The sequence below is a fragment of the Tenebrio molitor genome, chromosome 3 (genome assembly GCF_963966145.1).
Source record: "Tenebrio molitor chromosome 3, icTenMoli1.1, whole genome shotgun sequence".
Classification (NCBI taxonomy): domain Eukaryota; kingdom Metazoa; phylum Arthropoda; class Insecta; order Coleoptera; family Tenebrionidae; genus Tenebrio; species Tenebrio molitor.
In genome coordinates, this window is record NC_091048.1 from 17,461,172 (window position 1) to 17,484,352 (window position 23,181).

The following is a 23,181-nucleotide window of genomic DNA, read 5'->3' on the forward strand; positions in this document are numbered from 1 at the left end:
GAAACCAGTTTTTAGTTCAACTTATTTAAATGTAAATATTCTAAAAGTATTTAAGGCAGTCAAATGTTATCCGATAGTAACTTTTTTCTCCTTTAAATTTTATCAAAACCAATGAACATTTCAAGGTAATTTTAATTTTTCAACACGGTTCGTGTATGACGTTAATTTCTAAAAAGGAAATAAAACCAATCATTTGCTCTAGAACACAGCTTCACCAGGTTGAAAAATTTTTTTCGTGTGTTGCTTACAGAAAATTCCTCAACGTTATCAAGGTGAGATTTACTCGTACTTCATTAACAATAATACCTTTAAAGTTAATAGTGCAACCAGATGTATCGACCCAAATTAAATCTGCTCGTAAACCGGTTTTAATTACTTGAACAACCTTCATTAATCTGCGCTTTTTTTCGTCTCAACAAGAAATGTACAACTTCTTGATAAATACAATGTGTAGAGAAGTTTATAATATCTATATATTTTAATTAACATACAATACAATAATTATTTGTGAAGTGGATGCTGAGTAAGCAGAAATTCTAGTCACCTGTTAATTATATTGAAATAAATGATCTAATAAAAATTATTCTTATGACATTGAAACAGAAGAATAATTATTTTGTTACGCCTGCTTTATTAATTATCGCGTTAGTTTCCGCAGAACAGTTGATCTTTTTTATAAATATTATTATGCAAAGCTGTTGAAAATCAAGGTTTTCCATTCTACTTTCAGTAATTACAATTATTGTTCAATACAATTTCCAACTTGACTTATATGAAAGTTTTCTAAAACGTGTTGGAGGGTAAAGTATGAACACATCACACGACGGTAACAACTTTAGTTTATTTAAGGTTCTAAATTTCACTACCAATAAAAATATTTCTGTAAATTGAGAAATTGAGTAATTAAACATTAATGAAGAAGTGCCTGTAATTAAAATGCATAAGATCAAACAATTACCAAGTTTAAGTAAGATGTTTGATAGATGACTTATTGATTAAATACGTACAATACGTACAAGTGTCCCCATAAGAAATAATATAAAGGATTTAAATCGGATGATCTTGCGGGCCACTTGAATGTAGTGTGAAGGAGCTCCATCTTGTTGAAAACGAAAGTGATTTGCGTTATGGTTTTCATAGTTTTCTATTACTTGCGTTGTCATAACTCGAACTACCTACTGCAAAATGCATTTGAGCAAAAACTTTATTATTGAATGGAGGTTTACATTTTGCACATTTAATCAACTAATGTTATTATAAATGAATGTAGTTCAAGTAGGCGTAAAAACTGAATGTAAAATTTATGGTTGCCGCTCCATATAAAAAACATCAAAATGATGTGAATAAGTGAGTACACACTATTCACACACGGGAGTTAAATTGGGTGCAAAACAACTCAATATTTTTAAAATTGATTGCAAAACAACTCAATATTTCTGGATTCAATCGTTAATTTAATAAAAATAAATAAAAATCTCATCACCGCACTTTTCATAGCGACAAAACTAACAGTTAACATGAAAGCGGCAAAAATGTAATAACATGGGCATGGCTTACTTCGACTACAATCATTTAGAACAATCCTGTATTTATCAGAATATGCTAATTGGTTTAATTACCTACCACACGGTGGATCAAGGGCTTAAAACAATTTACTCTTCATCATTTTCGCTTGTACACTGGAAGAGTAGGTATGTACCTAGTTTTGAAGAATTGCCTATTTATTTCTTACTTGTCGAAAATCAACAATTATTTGAACTTCGTCACGATATTCTTTGGTATTGGGATGGCCTTAACTCTTTTAGAGTTTAATGATGCCGACAATACATACTTTTAGTCAGTCCCTTGGGAGTGAAAGCACAGCCGACTAAGTTAATTTATTGCTAATCGAATGGACCTATGTAATATGTCAAAGTGCGTTCATTAAGGCTAGGGCCACACTACAGACTAAATAATTGGCCGATAATTTAGTCCGATTGGGTAGCTTCCGCGCACACCAGGCAAACTAAACTGTTTGGTTGGCTGTTGGTGGCGTTGGTGCGCAGACAGCCGACTATTAATCGGCCGACTGCTTATGCACAGTTGATAAAATCAATGCGATTTTAATTAAATATGACATCTGACATAGGATAAAGATATCCTTTAGTTCAACATATTGAATACCTTTCATAATCATAAATTAAAAATCAAAATTTTTGCACTGTGCCAGGACTCGCTGCTGATTTACTACATAAAGCTGGTCTTTTTTCAATTTCTTCAATTCTAATAACGAGTCATTAATTAAGGAATAAGGGTAATGCGAAGGCGGAGAAGACAGCAATAAAAAAGAGATTGCAAAGGTGGTTTAAAAAAACGTGTCGGAGCAATAAAGGAAAAAGTAAAAAAAAAACAAAAATTTAAACTTTATGAGGGGTCCTAATAGAATTTGAAAGTTCATTCGAATTTATGGTCTTTTTTCACTTTTGGTAATGAACAAAAATTACGAATAATTATTATTAACGGTTATTGTCGTAGTTCATAGTAGCGCGTTCCGACTGCGTCTTTACCTTAGTATTAACGCATAAAAATATGTGTAAAGGAATCTAGTTTAATTCTGAATTATAGATATTTAAATAATAAAGCAAGTCTCATTTTTTGCTGGAATATTTCCTACTTTTGTTGGTATCTTAATAAATCTTACGCGATATTAATTAAATACATATGAGATTTGACATAGGTTTAAAATATCCTTTAGTTCAACATATTGAATACCTTTCATAATCATAAATTAAAAATCGAAATGTTTGCACTGCAGAGAGCCACTGTACGCCTAATATGTGTGGATCACCGACTGAATAGTCGGTGAATGTGTGCACTCGTATTGTACACCATGCTCTATCAATAGTTGGCCAACTTTCTTGTTGAATGGGAATTCCAACTATTTTTCGATCAATCTGTCGGCCGACTACAATCGCTTTAGTGTGCGCACACACATAAGTCCTCATACTTATTAAGAACCAACTAAATTGTCGGCCGATCAAAAGTCTGTAGTGTGGCCCTAGCCTTAAATTTATCCTCAAAGTTGGGGTTGAAGACTCGATTGTGAACGCACTATGCGGATAACGAATCACGAATCAGCTGTTTAAATCTTACGCTTTTACACGAGTGGTGCGTTCTCAATCGACTCTCCAACGCCAATTTTGAGAATAAATTTAAATGAACGCACGATAATGTACACAGGGTGACTGACGAAAAACCTTTGACGCTGTATCTTACTTATTCTTTATCCGATTTGAATAAATGACACATCAAATGAAATAGTTCGAAAAGCACTTCATTATTATCCTATTCGATATTTTTTTCGACATCTATTTTTTGACAGACGATAGCCAACTTTTTTTTTTCAAATTACACTCTATATATTTTTTTATTCGTTCTTATAAAGAATCTTCTTCTGAATATTTGTACATTAAAAGAAAAAACAAAAAATTTATTTTAATTGAAAAAAATTGAAAATTAAAAATCAAGTAGGTAATCAAATTTGTAAACAATACAAAATCTATTCTAGTTGTTCAAAATTTCCTCAATGCTGTTGCAGACACTGTCGATACCTTCTAGAAATTCCCATCTTTGCATTCAGTAAAAAATTTCGGGGTTTTTCCTGACATACTCGCACTATCCATTTTCTTAACTTTTTTGGGGTACCTGGTGGGGTCAAATAAACATTGTCTCGAATGTTTGGAATGAATATAAAAAAATCCAATGAATTCAAATCTGGGGATGTAGCGGGCCATCGAATAGCTACATGAGCACCCATTCATCGTTTACCAAAATGATTTAAATGATTTAAAAATACAAAATTCATGCGTGCATTATGTGGTATGGCGCAGTCCTGATGAAACACGACTCTATTCAACACTGTTAATGATATCTTATCCAGAAAGTTGCTTATTTCGTTTGATAATAAATAATATGATATTTTGTTTGATTGAGACTGCTATCAATACGAGTAAAAAAGGGACCCACTAGTCCATTCTATCTCCAAAAATGCCACACCACACGTTAACACTAAATCGTCTTTGGAAATTTTCGTCCTCAGAAACATGATTATTTATTATTATCAAACTGTTTTGACAAATGAATATTCAAAGCTTACTTAGTCATTTCGAGCATTTAGAACAAATTTCTCTCTTGTTTATTTTGGTCACTTGATTTTTAAATTTTGTACATTTACTCTTTAATTTCTTGACTTTTGTTTAATGAGTGGGCATAGTTTGCATTTTTATATTCAGAAGACAAATCTCTACAATACTGAATAAAAAATGTACAGTGCTATTTGAAAAAAAAGAAGCTGATGTTTTTCGTCAGTCACCCTGTATATGAATAAGAAAATTAAATTTACCCTTGTAAAACACAATACAAAATGTTCAAATGAACAAAACTGAATATTTGTAGGTACTTATTTCATATTAATATTTACATAGGTATTATATGTTACAATCTTTGTACTGAACAATGTCACGTTGTTAAAATAATTACATATTATGCAAATTTACTTGTTTATTACGGCGGAGACGAGTTCCTCCCGGTACCCAAAATATCCTAATCTTGGATGCAGGTAGCGAAGGGTTGGGGATTAGACTGCATTGCAGGGGTGGTAATTATTATCTGCACATTTAAAAAATAATTTTTAATCTAGTCATCCTTCCATTTTTACTTTTTTAGATGCACTTATTAGTTTTCAAACATATCCGTATAGCAAAATTCAATCTGCAAACAGAGGAATGAAAAAGTTGAGAAACGACGTAAGAAACAAAAAGGAGACATTACAAAAATTAATAGAAAATTATGAAAATGGAATACTCCCTAGAATAAATTTTGTACAAATAATCTCTTATCATAATAAACCTATGTTGTAATAATACTCCTGGGAGTAAACATTTTATTTTAATATTTAGCAAATATTCGTTTATCTTGCACTCAAAAATGTAAAAATATACCTGCCGCCTTCCTTAATCCTTCGACAATAAGCGGGAGCAACTCGTCTACAGAGAACAGCTAAGTACCGAACACCTGTGGTGTAAACTAACCGCTGGGAGGAACTCGTCTACGTCCGTTTATTACACGAACGTAGTAAGGGCAATAATTACATGAAAAATGAAAAGGTGCACTTTAGTCCCTTGTCATATAATATACCTACTATTACGTATACATCTGCTCCCAAATTTAATTTAAAATTATAGTAATTTTGTTTTGCTCATACTTTTTTTTTTAATAGTGATGACCCGTTTGTTGTGGCCTATTAGTAGTTTATTTGACGAGTTTGTGTGTAAATTGGGCCTTTTTTGGCACGCGTGGACCATTTTAAAACGCGAGTGAAACGAGCGTTTTAAAGGCCCACGAGTGCCAAAAAACCCCAATTTACACACGAACGAGTTGAATACAACGTTTTTTTGTTCGACGAGCCCCTTAAAGGCTCCAAATCGCTTAAAACCTTTAAAATTAGCTTGACGTTTCGTTTTGACAAGTTGTGACATTTATCAAAATCCGTTCACATAGGAAAAAATTCTCAAATTCTGACAGAGTCGAACAAAAAAATAATAAACTGGTTAACAAAAGGTTATTGTGAACATTTTTCTTTATATGTAATTGCATTAAATAAATCAATTACAAGTGCACTGTAAATAAGTATCATTTCAATTAACCACAAGAATGAAATTAATTGTTGCTAATATTTAAATTACCGTGTAGTACTAATGCAGTTTACGAGTCCCAGTTCTTGTAAGAATAAAATTGGAAGGCCTTCGCGTTCAGTATTTTATGTGTTTGTTTATATCTTTATGCAAACCACTGGCAATGATATCTTCCATCATTTATTTATGTCAATACAATTGTAATTTATATTTATTTTTCTGTTGGAGCAATTAAACAAAAACATTTTTAATTGGTATTTCAATTTTGATTTAAAAGAATTCTGAAATTGATTTTTAATAATAAGAAATATTATTTTAATGACATAAAGTTCTGCAAAAGCAAACACCTTTTATGCAAATTTTCTGATCAGTAAAATTAGAAGCGTAAAATAGTGTATAACTACCATCAAAAGATAAGTGCGGAAGAATCAATGAGAAGAATGACGTAGGCTTACATAAAAAATATTGTAAAATCTAAGATGGTAGAGGTTAAATTTAATTAATCCAGTGATTTGAAGGATATCGAACTTGCTGACCTGAAGGATATCGAACTTGATGACCTAGAATTAATAAATAATGTTGCGAATCAATAACGATATGTATTTTATTGATGAACCATTTGTTCTGGGTAAAAGTTCAGAATTAATAAGTACTTAGTCACATTGTACCCACAAATGCCTCATAAGTTGTTTTACCATTGGAATAATTCATGTTTTGAGTGTTAATTATTATCTATGTATTTATGTTTATTTTTATACAGTGAACAACTAAAAGCTTAAATTAAAAAACAACATTTTCTTAGTGAGCTTTTCGAAAAGAACTCGGACAGGTAAATTTTATTTTTTACTAAAACGTATTATGTACAATGTACTGTGTACTGTGTGTGTCAACCAAGCGAGCTGAACGCCCGCAAACGTGGCTTATAATCATCCCAAAATGTTTGTTTTATCAAGAAACTTGTTTTATCAAGAAACACGAAACTTACCTAAGAACATCAGTACTATTGCGGGCAAAAAAAGTGGGACATCAACGTCATTGTCTTGACTTTTAATGTGAAATAACCTTTACCTGATTCTAACCCTACTTTGAATTGATTGACGTTGTCATTAAGTATTGTAGGTTGTAGGGAATGATTGTAAGTAAGCACGTAGTGAATATTTATTTAATGTAAAGTTCCAATCAAAATCTACCTTTATCAAAAGAAGAGGGCATTTGGAAAAGGAAAATAGGAGTATAAAATAAATTCTTAAACTGTCAGCTGGAATAGTGTCAAAAAAATGACAATAAAGCTTGAACTACATCGAATTTTTCAAAACTGACAGAAATTTGATGTCCCACTTTTTTTGCCCGCAATAGTACATTAATTTGATGTGACAAAAGACAAAGTTTTTTTATACCCTTAAAAAAATTGAGCCATTCATGTACGTGCGTTATCGATTCATTATCCGGAAAATAAGTACCATGAAGGTGGTTATTTAATATTGGGAGTAAGCACAGTAACAACCAGAAGCTAGATCTGGTGAATGTGGAGGTTGTTCCGAAGCGGCATTGTCCTGATGCAACAGCACACCTTGTCCTTTTTTCCATGATAGCATCGTCCACTTCTAAAATTAATTTAACCTAATACAAGGTGATCAAGAAGGATTGTTTATGTTGGTAATTCTGAATTTTATTTTTAAATGGACAACTGGATTAAATTGAACATGCTGCTGAATCTGTTCGAGAGCCTAAAAGGGTGAGTTAATGTAAGTTTCATGTTTTTACGAGATGACCAAGAAGGACTGTTTGAATTTGCAATACAATTAAGAACATTTTTTTATTCGGCTATTTACAACACTGCAACCGGATATGTTGTGTGGATTTATTTGACAGATATCTGACGTAGCATTAATAACGACAAAATGGTAGGTTATGAGAGTAAAACTTAACGGCAAAAAGAAATCAAAGTGGGAATTCGGAATAATAATGTAAAAATTAACTAAAGGAAATTCTCGAAGTGCTCCCCATTTTGCTCTAAACATAAATTAACTCTTTTCTCGAATGATTCACCAGCATTTTAATTTAATTTGAAATGTCAAATTTGACTTGTCACTGAAGCCGTCAACAACCGGAAGTTACTCCAGTTGTACCATTTAAAAGTAAAATTCAGCATTACCAACTTAAACAGTCCTTCTTGATCACCCCGTACATGTTTTGTTGATTTATTTGACAGATATCCGACGTAACATTAACAACGACAAAATGGCAAGTTGTAAGAGTAAAAATTAAGGGTTAAAAGAAATCAAACTTGAAATAAAGAACAATGTCAATGATGCGGCTGTTAGTGTCAAGCCGTCAACAACCGAAAGTTGTTCCAGTTGTACCATTTGAAAATAAAATTCAGTATTACCAACTTAAACAGTCCTTCTTGATCACTTGTACTTTCCAGCCCGAAAAATAATTGAAAACGCTACATCAGAACTCGAAAAAACTATTGCTGCGACTTTTCCAGCCGAAACACCAAACATTCGAGGTGGCAAATCCTTGTTTCTGCACTTCCTACGTGAGCATTTTCACTCTGAATAGAAATCCTGAAGCCAAACTTTACGATTCGCAGTAAATCTGTCCGGAACTTGTTTACTAACCGTTAAATTTGCCTTTGAGCTTGGAGGTCAGTTATCTAATGTGCTTTTTGTCTGGTGGCCATCTCTTTTAAGCCTAATTCTTATGCATTTTTTACGCAACTTACTGAAAACCTACAACTCTACAATACATTTTATAGAAATTTCACTGAAGCAGAAGAAAGTTTTAGATTTAACTAAAAATATCTTTCAAAACCTTATCAATATCTATGTAAAATTAATTATTCATCCGAGAATCCGAGATACCTAAACCTACTTGCTGGGCAGATATAAAGAAATTTTGTACTTTAATAAAGAAAGCTGTTGGCTCGGTTTGATGTACGTGGATTTTGCTGGATGAGAAACATATCTAAATATATACGAGAAAAGCAATTTTCACATGGGTGCAAGTCAATATAACTTGTGTTCAAGACATTATGGTCAACACCTTTTGTTGTTTTCGTTAACGTGTGAGGCAATTTCATCGACTGTCAAATATTTCGTGAAACAGGAAATGTAGAATGAATAAGTGGAAGTGAATGACCGTCAACACGTAAAGTCCATTCGTTTTAATAAACAATTGTCAATGTCAAAAATTCTTATAAAACCGGACTGTACCACCCCAGACTTCCCAGAATGTCGTATTTATGGACCGGATGTATATTGGTTTTTACACTAGACATTTATTGAGGTTATGTATATGTTGCACTTTGACGTTTTTCTATCGCAATTACACAAATCACAATAATAATGTCATATCCAGCGACTCGTACGCAAGTACCTACAGAAAAATGATATCTGTTAAGACCTTGCACATCAAAAGCAATGTTATTATGTTTAATGATTCTTAAAAATGAGTTGCGTCTTCAAACTTAGCAAGAAGAAATGAAGGTTTGTACGGAATATTTACTTGAAATCCAATAAATCGGGAAATGTGAACGGTTAAATAAAATGTGGATTGAAAGATAAAAGACAAAAACTATTTTAATATTAGAAAAATGAAAAAACTAGGAAATAGGTTACTTCAAAAATATGAGCAGCTTTCTCGCAAATTTCTTTCATCGACATTCATGGTTTTTCCGTCTCCAATTCTTTGCAGTATCGAACTACTGCCATCTTTTCACGTTGAAGAAGCGACTGACCTGTACCCCTTTTACGTGAAGCCATTCTTCAACTTTAAATTCTTCGCCAATTTTGAATTTTATATTAAACAAGTCTTGCGCATGTCAAAAGGACGAAATTTGGCTGACACTCAGAGATGCCAAGATTGATTTATGAAATAACTAGGGTTGACATTTTGGCAAGTCTACCACCTTGACAACATTTTGACAATTGTTTATTAAAACGAATGGACTTTATTTTAAATTGGTAATGTTAATGTATTACATACATTAAATGAAGATATTATCAAATTGATGTTATGCATCTGAAGAATTTGTCAACTAAAAAGTCGACCTACGTTTGGAAAAGAGAGGGAAAACCACGGTCTGCTTGCTGCAAATTTATTGAACATCCGATATTATTTCAGCGTTTGGCCACGAATAAATTAATAAAGAAAAACGGACTATGTGATTAGGAGTATACAGGGTTGCGATTATGTACGGAACCGTCTCCGTCCTGCTAAAATTGTTTAAGCTAGAACCCTGAAATTTTAAACAGACTTAGGACTTATTAAAAGCTACTTACCAATTGTTTTTTTTTTTTATCCAAAAGTTTTCAAAATACAAAGCCAACTCGTTTTTTTTTTTTTAGATGTGAACATGGGTTAAATGGGGCATTACTAAGAAGCTTTTTTTTAAATTAAATGATATAATAAGTTTGGTGATTTGTTCGATAGAATCTTAGAAAAAAATTAAAACATAATTAAAATAAAATGGAAACACATAAATTTGCAAATCCGTCAAAAATTAGAAGAAAACCAAACCTATGGCAGTAGAAAATGTTGCAATCGATTATTTCTTTCCTCATTGAAACATCTAATTGGGAATATTAAAAATTTGTAAATACAACGTGTAACAGAAATAAGTATATTAATTTTAACTGGTAATAGATCTCGTCAAAAGGAACAACTTTTCTATCTACCATTTTGCCGAAAAACGATGTTTAATTCCAAAAAAAAAATTGGAGAGATTTTTCACTAAAATAACCCTACGCCACTAAATACTGCAATGGCTAATTGAGATCAGCGCTAATATGAAAAAAACATCCATTTTCATCCAGAAAACGTGTTTTAACGCCGAAATCGAAATTCAAATAAATCTACCCGTATAGCAAAAAATCCACTTCGTAAGAATCTGGTTGTTTCACGTTTTTAGGTAGCTTAGTTTTGGAGATATGAACGGTTTTAGGAAAATCTTTCCTATTTTTTTAAGACACTACGCAACGTTTTTCGCCAAAATGGCAAAGAGAAAAGTTGTTCCTTTTGATGAGTTCTATTACCAGTTAAAATTAATGTACTTATTTCAGAAACATCCTGTATGTAATAGGAGTACTTACCATAGACAACACAGTAAACCTATAGAACGCAAACTCCTATGCATTTTCCCTGTTTTTTTGGAAACGCACCCACCACAAGCCGCCAGGGGACGCTGCGGTTTTATAAAAATAAAAATCGCGGAAACTTATGCCAAAATTTAAAAAAATTATATTTTGACATATCAAGTCATAAGGGTCATAAGTAATAAGTTTACTATTGTGAGACTTTGCACCGTGCAAAGGTATTATAAACCATGTGGAACTCGCCATAGATTTCCAAATCCAATTAAATATCCTGGGCGTTTTATGGAATGTATTAAAAAGACTGGTAACAAGCAGTTATCATCTTTGGAGCCTATGAAAGTGTTGGTATAACAGCTACACTGTGTGTGGACTTCATTTTACCAGCAAAGACTTCGGCACGAACGAATGTGGCCGTACCCTCGATACAACTTCCCTCCTTTTCCAGTCCAGATTTACTTCCAGTAATTGTAAAAAAATATTGATAATTATATTTTAACTGAAAACTACTTTTTATAGAATTTTCATCCGATCTACTGATCTACGACGTTTATACTGAAGACACTATAATTGTGTAACTCCTGTTTTATGTAGTAATGAAGTTGATGATATAAATTCTTATGATGTGAAAGTTTCAAAAAGAAAATAAGAAAAGCTCAGCATATTCAAGTAGTATGTGGGCCCCTTCATCACACAGCACTTTTTAAGGTAAAACACCCGGATTTTCCAGGTAGTTTAAAAAAACATCAAATAATCATAAAAATACCCCCCGATTTCCAGGTAGTTTAAAAAAACATCAAAAATTCAAACAAAACCCCTGATTTTCCAGGTAGACATCCACTCCGTGGACTAGTGCTTTGCCTGATAAAAAAATAACCCAATTTTTTCAAGGGTAAACTGAAAAGCAGTGGGCTCCTTCAGCACAAAATTGAATACAGCTTCATCCAAACAAATTCAGGTAAAGTCCTCATTGTGGTTTCTCTATAAATAATGAAATTCCAACAAACTTTATTTAATCGTTTATTTCAAATTATTATTTATAATTTTTCTGACATCAATGATGATGAAGATGATTTCGGTGGCGACGGTGTTGTTGAGGGTGGTGACGGTGACGGTGACGGCGACGGGGAAGATGGCGAAGGGCATGGTGCCCTAACTCCTTCTTTGCACCTACAAAAAAAAGTTACAGTTTGTATTAGATATATATAATGGATGATAACAAACACAAGATGTTGTTTTTAATACTGTAATAAAATAATATACTTTAAATTCACATCTGTTTTATTTAATAAATTATTTTTTCTTGTGTTTTGTTAAACACCTAAAGCTGTTATAAATTATATAATAGAGAAAATTTACTTACACAGCATTATTGCAAAATTCTTGTTTCATTTGTTGCGACGGAAATCTTAATATGAACTGCCTGGTCTCCCCCCTTACATCCAGCCTTATTTCATCAATTGATATATCCTCAATAGTTAAATCTTCTTTGTAAAAATATCCATCATACTTTGGGTTAACGGAATCCAGCGCAACTGCTTTTTTAAAAACTCCAACCCACACATCCACTTCGCGATCCTTTTTAGTTCTGATTGTAACGCCTTGCATCATATTGAATGCTCGTTTTAATCTAACCATCTATTCGAAACACAAAATAAATTTCCTAAAAACATTAACAAGAAAAGAACATACCTTGTTTTTTGTTGTATCAGTTATCACCAATTGCTATGAATCCTATGAATAAATGAATATGTTTTTCTTTTACCTAGTAAGAGTCTGAGTGCAGCTACTTTATATCAAAGATTGTGTGGGTCTTTGTTACCTACTTTACCTATCAAAAAATAGTCTTACTATAAAAACAGATTGATAAATATGTACATAATTGCAAACCTCTTGCACTATTAAAACTGCGTTTTATGTGAATCAGCCAATTCGTCGCTCTTCTTTTCCTACTAAGTATTTCTACACACAGCACAAAACAGTCAAAACGCGTACCAGTGCCGGTTAATCTAAAAGAATAAACAACACAAGACGGCAAGATGGCTAAATGGCTACTTATTATTGGCCAAAAGTAATATGACAGTTTAAATGTCAATTTAAAAATTCCCGCGGGGAACCTCTAACCCCCTCAAGCTTGCCAGGCAATTTAAATTTACCGCGCTTTTATGTTTCGAGGTCACATATATTACCTTCACCCCGTGTTGTGAACCATGAAAATTACTTTTTCAATAAAAAATTCCCTACATCGTCTTACCATAACTTGTATATCCAAAGTGGTTTAAAATTAAAAATAAGGACAATTAATTAATTTTCCGAGATAGACAAACAATTTAACACTATTATTGCTGCATGCAATTTATTTATTTTTCAAAATTCAAAAGATTTATAACTTCCCATAAATAGATTAGACCTTAACAAGTCTTCAATTATTATTTGTACATTAAATTTCCAATTAGTATGATAAGTAATACTTATGATGGAATAAAAACGATAGATAAATAACTTCTTAAAAATTATTATTTTTTTATTTAATGTGTCTCAAAAACTATAACAAGTTAATTCACTGTAAATAAAGGATTAATATCCAAACGGTATTGTATCAAAGTTTTCTAGAATAACTCTCTTGTCATAAACAAAACCAAATTCCTTAGTTTCTATTTTATTTAAAAGTTCTTTAGTTTTGGTATCTCTGGTAATTCGATTATATTGTGTACTAATTTTTTTGTCTTTATATTCTAAAATATTATTTATACTATCGGAATTAATCTGTTCGGACGTTTCATAGTTTAATGTAAATCCTTTTATTTTACAAACAACTTTACCTGTATTAGTTTTGTAGCAATAACTTTTTGGGCCTGTTGATATCCAGTCTATTATCCATACGCCTTTACCTAATTCGTCTGTCCAATCTCCCAATAGACAGCCTGTTTTAACAGTGTTTTTTCCATCATCTATATATACAATACTATCTGTATCATAATATGCTACGCTTTTTCCTAATTTATCTAACATTTCGTACAATCTTAGTCTAGCATTTGCAGTTGTAAAAGCAGCTATAAATATATTGGTATTGAAATCATTTTCTATATAGCAATCTTTTAACTTATAATCAATTTGTAACATATTTTCATTTATATCGTTTATGCGTATGTTATCAAGTTTGTCGTCTAATAAAATTTCATAAAACCTTTTAACATCTGTAACATATTCTGTTGCACCCATATTTTGTCTTTGCCCAAATTTACCCCATAAGGAATTTAAGCATATTTTCGCAACAGCTCTCTTTCCAGGATTATTTTCTATTTTACCCAATTCAATACCTAAATTTTCTTTTACAGCTTTTCTATATTCTTCTTCCGATTCAAAATCATCCTGCCAAGGGCTTGTTTCTAATTTAATTTTCATAAACGCTTTCACATATCCTTTAAATAAATTTGATGATTTTTCGTAAAAATGCCAAACCTCATCAATAGTTATTATTTTGTACCCCTTTTCAATTGCTTTTTTTACTTCGTTGGTACACCAGGTTCCTCTGATAATTCTTTGAGATTCTGTATGAGAACATTTATCTTTTTGATTATTTAATTTTGCACACAATTGACATAATGGAAATGTTAGTTTTTCATCACCAGATTTGGTTTTATTCTTAACAGGTAAAACGGGGTGATACAAACCTTTTGGTGGTAAAATTGCACATTTTATTAAACCATACCAATCTGAATTGTACGTACGAGGTTTGAATATTTTAGTAGGATGTCCAATTGGATAATCATCGTAACATTGTACTGTTGGATATAAACTGCAAATATCTATATATTTCAATTTCTTTCCTTTAACGCGCAATTTTGTTGCATTCGTTCTTCCACCAAAGAATGCGTTTCTAGGATTAAGTTCTTCCAATTCCTTAATTTCTTCTTCAATTTGTTTCATTTCTTTCTTATATTCTTTTGACTTTGTCCACTCACATTCCCACATTTCTATTAAGTTATAACCAGCTTTTTTTATTTGCTCACTTCTTTCTATTGTTTTCTCATAAAGATCTTCCATAGTTGTTTTATTCTTATTATTAATAAAATCTGAACTATAACATTTTGTACAACCGTGCCAAAAACAACCGTGATATTGGTAAACAGTATTGGATTTTTCATCAAACCCGTCAACTTTTGATCCACATATTTTCACTTCACCATTGTTCAATGCGTGTTTTATATTTGGATTATGAAAACTATTTAACCATGAAATTGATTGTTGAGAATATTGATCTTTTTTCGGATTATCAACAACAGCTATTGTATCTTTCTTAATATATTTTGATCTATATATAGCCAAGCAAACACCTGCAATAGTAATATATCTAAAAGGATCTATATTCGCAATTTCTAAAAACTGATTTCTTAATTCAAGACATACATCCTCTTCTTAATATATCAACATCAGAATTGCAATAATCATAAAGTTCTTTTTTAAAATCAAACAAATAATTTTTTTTCCTTTTTTGTTTATGCCATTCTAAAAACTCTTCCCTTTCTTTTGGTTTCATAGAATTAACACCATAGTATTTTGTATCAGGTATTTTTCCAATATAGTTCTGATTTTCTGTAGTATTGAAGAAATGTGGAAAATATCCTTTTTTAAGTTCTTTTAGACCGAATGTTTTAGGGTCCTTGAACAAAATTACTACTATCAATAATTCTTAAATTAATTGATTTTATTTCCATTAACATTATTTTAGATCCATTATATACGCAGAAAGGTTTAATACCGTTTTCAACGCAATATTTTAGAATAAAGTAAGAATCATAACCTTTAGAATAATGTGCAATAGCTGTGTGCCCTCGATGATCTCTAGAAATTAACCATTTACAGAAATCTTCGTTACTCTTAAAAGAATTAACATTTCCGCTAAAATTGTGAGATATAACTAAATTAGCGATGTGTTTGCCTGTTTCTTGCATCGCTTCATAATCAAAGAATAAATATTTTTTTGTATAGGTACAATGATTTGTATGCCTTGTAGAACCACAGTTAACACATTTAAACGGTTTCGTATCATTCAGTGGTTTTTTATTGCAATTTTTGCAACCACAGCATTGATAAACCCAGTAGTTTTTGTTCTCAATTTTTTCCTTAGAGTATATTATAGTACAACCTTTTTCGTTACAATTTTTACAACCTTTTACTGTGTATTCCTTGTCATTTTCTTTTATTTTTGTTTGGCAGATTCCACCTTTTTGTCGTTTCCATTGCATATAACATTTATGTTTTAATATTTCAACTTCTTTACAACAATTTCGACATTTTTCCCATCCACATCTGTGTTCTTTACAACCCTCTTCTATCATTTTGTTACCTTTTTTAATGATTTGATTACCCTTCTTGTTATTTCCTTCTTCAATCATTTTATTTCCTTCTTCAATCATTTTTTTACCTTCGTCAACCATTTTATCACCTCTTTTGAGTATTTTATTACACTTTAAGCATTTATGAAATCTTTCACAAACTTCTGAATGATTTTCAAAACATTCTTGATTAAAACAGTATCTATTGCATTTTTCACAATATATTCTAGAGTCTTCTTCGTGTTTGGGGTTAAAACACATTAGGCACATTTTCTTTTCTTTTTTGCATTTATGGTCGTCTTTGATTTGATATGGTTTATCACATTTTTTACAATAATAAGACTGACCGTAGAAACCTGTCATACTATTGATTGTATCGAAATGATTTCCATTTTTATATAAATAAACTTTCACATCTTTTTCAGGTCCTGAATATATAATAGAATTAAAACATTCGGCTGCTACGATTTTTATTTGAATATTTAATAATCTTTCTATATTCGCAATATCATCTAAAGTAAAATAATTTCTATTATATTCCCCAAGTTGATTACATAGTTCTTGAGCTAAAGTAGTTTGTAAATTTCTTCCCATTCTTATGTATCTTATATCATTATGATCATATTCTCTACCAAGTATAATATTTGTATGATAAGTTAATCCAACAATAACAGCTCTTGGGCAACATAAATTATCTTTGTTTTTTATCGATGTTATGCTTTTCTTTGTTCGTGAGTCTTCTGCTATATTTAGCAATCTTTTCGCATTAGTAGCACCTCTAGGCATATTAACTACTTCAGCATTAAACGTACAACCGTATATATCTAAATCTTGATTTGAAGTTAAGATACTTTGAATATTGTTTAATAAATTATTAATATCTGAGGTTCTTGACATACCTGTTGAAATAGGATTCCAAAGATCAGGATGATTTTATCACTAGCTAAGAAAGTGGAAGCAAAAGTAGCCGATTTTGATATCAAAGGAGCTGTTAAATTATTGTCCTCGGATGACTCATTAGCTTCATTCAATGAAGATGTTGCTGAAGAATTAAAAAAAAAGCATCCTTCACCATCTCGCGAACTTTTTTTTCCAGACGCTTTCAAAACGGGAGACTTTTCTTTAATAGTTAATGAGCAAAACGTTCGAGAAGCTATCAATTCCTTTCCTGCCGGTTCTTCACCAGGTTTAGATGGCATGAGACCACAATATTTAAAAGATATTATATCTTTATCAGCGGGCGAAGCAGGTCAGCGGGCACTAAGAGCTTTAACAAAACTGTGCAATTTTTTATTGTCTGGCCAACTTCCTTCAGAAATTTGTCATTTATTATATGGTGCGTCTTTATGCGCCCTTCATAAGAAAGATGGAGGAATTAGACCGATCGCTATAGGAAACTGTTTACGAAGATTGACTTCAAAGCTTGCTTGTTTTCAAAGTCGTAATATTGTAAATTCGTATTTATCTCCACACCAACTTGGAGTGGCAACTAAGCTAGGATGCGAAGCAGCAATTCATACTACACGTACCTTTGTGAATAACGACCTAAACCGTAGCAAAGTTGTTCTTAAATTAGATTTCAAAAACGCATTTAACTCAGTCGAACGAGATTGTATTCTAAAAGAAGTCCAATGTCATACCCCACTTCTTTACCCTTATCTTTATCAATGCTATAGGAATCCTTCAACTTTATTTTTTGGTGATCATTTAATTTCTTCTTCTGTTGGAGCTCAACAAGGAGATCCTTGTGGTCCTATGATTTTTAGTCTTGCCATTCAACCAATTATTTTATCTTTGAATTCTGAACTGAATATTTGGTATTTAGATGATGGAACCCTAGCTGATTACCCAGAAGTAGTTTTGTCCGACTTTAAGAAAGTTATCAATTTATCCAGAAAAATTGGTCTTGAATTAAACTTTAACAAATGCGAGATCTTTAGCTGTTCTGGAGACACAGATTTAAAAGTCATAAAGGAATTTCAAAATTTAGCACCAGGTATTAAAATTTGTGACCGAGGAAGTTTATCTCTTTTAGGCTCTCCAATCTTTGACCAAGGCTTCAAAAACACTGTCGAAAAAACTATTATTACAGTTGAAAATCTTTTAAATAAAGCTGAATTTCTTAGCAGACACGTGGCTTATACCTTAATCAAGAACTGTCTTTTCATACCAAAATTTAATTTTTTATTAAGAACAACTCCTTTTTGGAAATTTTCTAATTACGTTAATTCCATTGATTCTTCTTTAAAGTCTTCTTTAGAAAAAATACTTAATTTACGTTTAACTGATTTACAATGGTGTCAGTCCACTTTACCGATTAGATTTGGTGGACTGGGAATTCGCCGCATTTCCGATATTTGCCTCCCTGCTTTCCTATCTTCAGTTCATGGTGTTAAAAAGCTTGTTTCTCAATTACTAAATTCAAAGGATAATGAGCTTATTATTCACCATTATGATGAAGCTTTAGCAGTCTGGGATGTAGAAAATGAGAACGAAAGACCAACAATTCCACAATTTCAGAAGAATTGGGATAATATCAATATCAAAAGAATAATTGACAATTACTTAATCTTTAATTCATCTAGGGACTTGGCTCGTTTTAAGGCTTTGCAATGCAAAGAATCAGGATCTTGGTTACATGCAATACCTTCTCCTAATATTGGTACTCTTTTAGATAACACTTCCTTCCAAGTTTGTATTGGTTTAAGATTGGGTTGTAATCTTTGTACACCTCATATTTGCAAATGCAATGCGAAAGTTGATGAAATTGGTATTCACGGTCTAAGCTGTTCCAAAAGCAGTGGTAGATTTTCAAGACACACTGAAATTAATTCTATTATCAACCGGTCTTTGACTTCTATTCATGTTAATTCAACTTTAGAACCAAACGGACTATCTCGTGATGACGGAAAACGCCCTGATGGGATGACTTTAGTACCGTGGAATAAAGGTCAACCTTTGGTTTGGGATGTTACTGTCGTAGATACACTTGCAGACAGTTACGTATTGAAAACATCTGAAGTCTCAGGTTTTGCCGCTGAAATGGCTTGCAAACGCAAACATAACAAATATCGTTCAATTATTTCGTCAAACTACATATTTAAAGGTTTAGCCTTTGAAACCTTAGGCCCTTGGTGCAAAGAAACAATAGATTTCATTAATGTCATCGGAGACCGACTTATCGCGGAATCAGGGGATTCAAAATCTAAGAAATTCCTTTTTGAGAAGATTTCCCTTGCCATTCAACGTGGAAACGCTGCAAGCATTCGGGGCACTTTTCCAGATTCCGCATTATTATCGGAAATTTTCGCATTGTAAATTAAAAATGTTATTTTATGTTAAATTTTAATAAATAATTATTATTTTTATAATAAATGTTCTGTGTTCCTTCCGTTGGCATTTAAGAACATTTGAGTATGCCGGTACCAATTTTCATAAACAGAATTCAGCATTTCTGGGTTTTTACGAATCTGGTTCGCAGGGTCTCCTATGCGTTCCCGAAGTTGGTCTTCTGTATTTATTTCAACTTCCTACACCAAATCTTTCGTGTGGCCCCAAAAATTAAAATCCAGAGGGGTTAAATGGAGGATCGGGGACGCCATCGTATTGGAATCAGTCAGAACCAACCTCACATAAATGCAGATGTAGCTCCACAAAAGTACAACGGGACGGAAGGACTCCTTCAGGAAAACGCTCGCCGTATGGTCGCCTTGCCGGTCTTGAATTACCACGTGTGTCGCCATAGAGTAAATGTAAATCGGCGTATTCTTGTTTTGTGAATTTCATAGAATTTCATAACTTTTTGAAGGATTCGCAAATTTAAAATTAAACTTGACAAATGTCATAGGTGTTACAGGTACCGTTGCTAAAGCAATTGCAGCCAAGCAACCAGAATTACCTTTTTAAACCCGATTAACTCATTAGCGTACAGCAAATTTTGACCAAATTTTCAATTATTTTTATCTCGAAAACGAAAAGACTTTTATTAGAAACATTTTTTGTGTATGAGTTCTACTCATCATGACCTATTACTGGATTTCTTCTGGCAGGTTATATCGGGACCACCCTGTATAATTTTTTCTAATTTGCTGTTTTAACAAAGCTGTTAACGCATTCGTTTTGAATGCGTTAATAAGCTATTAACACATCCGAAATCTAGGAACTTTTTTCAGTTGGTAACACACATTACCGGCAGCAAATTGATATTATTGGTATTCTCTGCTATTTGCCGCATTTCTGGATAATTCATCTTTAATTGCAATTTCACTTGCAAAAAATGACAATTATGTTTAGCCTAGATTCAAATTTAGAATTTTACTTTAAATATTAACCATTAAATAAACGTGTCACCAACTGTTACAAAATTCCCTAAATTATCAAAATTGATTTTATTTGTAAAAAACATGTATTTAATATGCAAATTAGAAAAAATAGCATAAAAAAACTCGTTTTATAAAACATAAGAGCACTCGTCTTTTACAGGCACTCCTGCCTGCGGCAGTCGTGTTGCAAATCTGACTTGTGTCTTAGTATAAGTTTTATAAAACTCATGCTTCATGTTTTAATATACTATTATCGTCTTATTTAAAAAATAATTATTAAATGCAGTCTACCTACAAAACCACATTTAAACGATCATAACTCCCGAACGAATTAATAGTAGAATAATTGAAAAATCATGCCACTTTTGGATAGAGCATTGAAAGATCTTTCAAATGATGTATCATATGACTTTCCGTACTATTCCAAATTTCCAAGTCGACAGGGCCCTCAGCATCATCTTTGAAGATTCACGTTTCAGTTTTACATTAATAACAATACACTCGATGCCATTTGATACATTTTTGTGAGATAAACTTTGTAAAACAACTAAATTAATATACATAATTAATAATTAATAATAGAGCTCGTGATAACACTTTTTTTAATGCTTTGGTTTCATCGGATAAAGGTTATACACCTTTAAATTTAAGTGATAATATAATTTCAGATATTGTTGAGCCAAATATACATACCTGACACTATAGCAAATATAAAACAGAAGTCTTTACAATGCGAGATATTTTAAAGAACTGGAACAACCAGAAATTAATATTCAGGCTTCTCATGCATGGCTTAAGAAATCAAATATGCACCCTGAGACTGAGGGTTTTATATTTGCAATACAAGATCGTGTTATCAATACAAGAAATTATAAAATACACATACGCGGTTTACAATCGATCATCGATAAATGTAGGATTTGCGGAACTGAAGGGGAAACAATTGAACACATCATTTCTTCTTGCACCGTTTTGGCTCAAAGCGAATATACGAAACGTCATGATATATTTGCTAAAATTATACACATGAATTTAGCTGTTAAATTCAATTTATTAAAGGATACATAACCACATTACATTTATAAACCAGAAAGTTGTTTGGAAAATGACAATTACAAATTATATTTTGATCGCACAGTTTTAACTGACATTCACATTCAGCGTAACAGACCAGACATCATTATTTTAAATAAACAACAAAAGCAAGCATATCTTTTAGATATAGCTGTTCCAAATTCCCATAATATAACACAGACATATAACACAAAAATTAATAAATATTTAGAGCTCTCCGTTGCTATGAGAAATCTTTGGAGTTTAGAAAAAATTTCTATTTTACCACTTATAATTTCAGCAAGGGAATAGTACCGCAATCTCTTTTTAAAAATTTAAAAATTCTGGATTTAGAGAACACATTGGTAGTTGAAATTCAAAAAGGTATATTATTGTACTCCCATGTCATATCGTGAGGAAATTCCTTAACATTGACACAGAACATAATACACAACAAAGTCAAAATGCGGAGGCGAGACGCCGGTAATTATGTTGATAAGCACTGCACCATTACTTGATAGTAATATCCGTAATAGTGTATGTACTCCGGCAAAATTGCCATGCCGCCGGGTGGCGGAGGGATAGTATAATAATAAATTTTTTGATTATTATTATTATTATTATTTTAAATGGTATTACTACATATAGTAATACCATTTATTTACAATACACTCGATGCCATTTGGTACATTTTTGTGAGATAAACTTTGTAAAACAACTAAATTAATATAATTATTAATAATAATATGTTTTGTTATTATTATTATTTTAAATGGTATTACTACATATAGTAATACCATTTATTTCATGCTAGATGAATTACCTACCATACTCTATAATTAACTTCTTATAATTATTTACAGTGACGCTAAGATGGCGACGACATCAGCCGTTTATGTGGAAAATGCTTGTAAATCATACGGTAAAAAACAGATACTGAAAGATCTTCGCATGTTAGTACCGAAAGGGAGTATGTAAGTCTACTGTCATTTCCTTTTTTGCCTCGACAATTTCAATTATTTTAGTTACGGCCTCCTTGGTGCAAGTGGTTGTGGTAAGACCACTCTTCTTAGTTGTATTGTAGGGAGGCGCAAATTAAATTCTGGAGGGATATGGGTGTTGGGTGGCGAACCTGGTACCGAAGGCAGTGGCGTACCAGGACCAAAAGTCGGATATATGCCACAGGTGAGCGCTACCCTTCACATTTAATTTTTAACTGACTCCCAATTACAGGAGATATGTTTGGTTGGCGAGTTTACCGTCAAAGACGCTATATACTACTTCGGTCGGATTTTCGACATGTCCGAAAAAACAATCGAAGCTAGATTTGTCGAATTGTCTAACTTATTGGACCTACCGCCAGAAGACAGGTACATTTTTTTCCATTTGCCTAAACTGTAGACTGACTAAATTGTGTTTAAGATTCATCCGGAACTGTAGCGGAGGTCAGCAGCGCAGAATTTCATTTGCGGCTTCCATGGTGCACATGCCTGAGCTTCTAATTTTAGATGAACCTACGGTTGGTGTAGATCCCATTCTGAGAGAGAGGCAGGTTTATCTCTAGGAGAAAACTTTTTGTAAATATGGGTGTTTTTCAGAATATGGGACCATCTGGTGGAGGTTACATCTAAAGCGAGCATGGCTGTGATCATCACAACTCATTACATAGAAGAGGCTCGACAAGCAAATTTGGTAGGTA

The 23,181-nt window shown here is 32.2% G+C and overlaps 1 protein-coding gene and 1 long non-coding RNA gene across 11 annotated transcripts in view; one reads left to right on the forward strand and one right to left on the reverse strand.

Annotated features, from left to right (window-relative positions):
• The window catches only part of LOC138127400 (ABC transporter G family member 20-like), a 40,828-nt gene that overhangs the window by 1,337 nt on the left and 16,310 nt on the right, over positions 1-23,181 (forward strand). The window contains exons 1-8 of one of the 9 annotated variants that reach the window (XM_069043461.1): positions 7,077-11,232; positions 11,288-11,548; positions 11,598-11,726; positions 22,346-22,456; positions 22,508-22,667; positions 22,716-22,852; positions 22,905-23,030; positions 23,081-23,174. In XM_069043461.1, coding sequence (XP_068899562.1) covers positions 22,356-22,456; positions 22,508-22,667; positions 22,716-22,852; positions 22,905-23,030; positions 23,081-23,174 — 618 coding nt within the window. In that variant the 5' untranslated portion in view covers positions 7,077-11,232; positions 11,288-11,548; positions 11,598-11,726; positions 22,346-22,355. Of the gene's footprint in view, positions 1-7,076; positions 11,233-11,287; positions 11,727-19,588; positions 19,860-22,345; positions 22,457-22,507; positions 22,668-22,715; positions 22,853-22,904; positions 23,031-23,080; positions 23,175-23,181 lie in introns of those variants that run through there. The other 8 variants (XM_069043460.1, XM_069043462.1, XM_069043459.1 and 5 more) reach the window with 8 other exon arrangements.
• Positions 11,776-12,816, reverse strand: LOC138127411 (uncharacterized). Of its 2 annotated transcripts, none has more exons than XR_011158218.1 (4): positions 12,659-12,816; positions 12,461-12,599; positions 12,132-12,406; positions 11,776-11,938 (listed from the first exon to the last, which is right to left on the reverse strand). It is a non-coding gene; the product is annotated as an uncharacterized lncRNA (long non-coding RNA). The 2 variants fall into 2 exon arrangements; XR_011158219.1 differs by having other exon boundaries at positions 12,461-12,618; positions 12,659-12,796.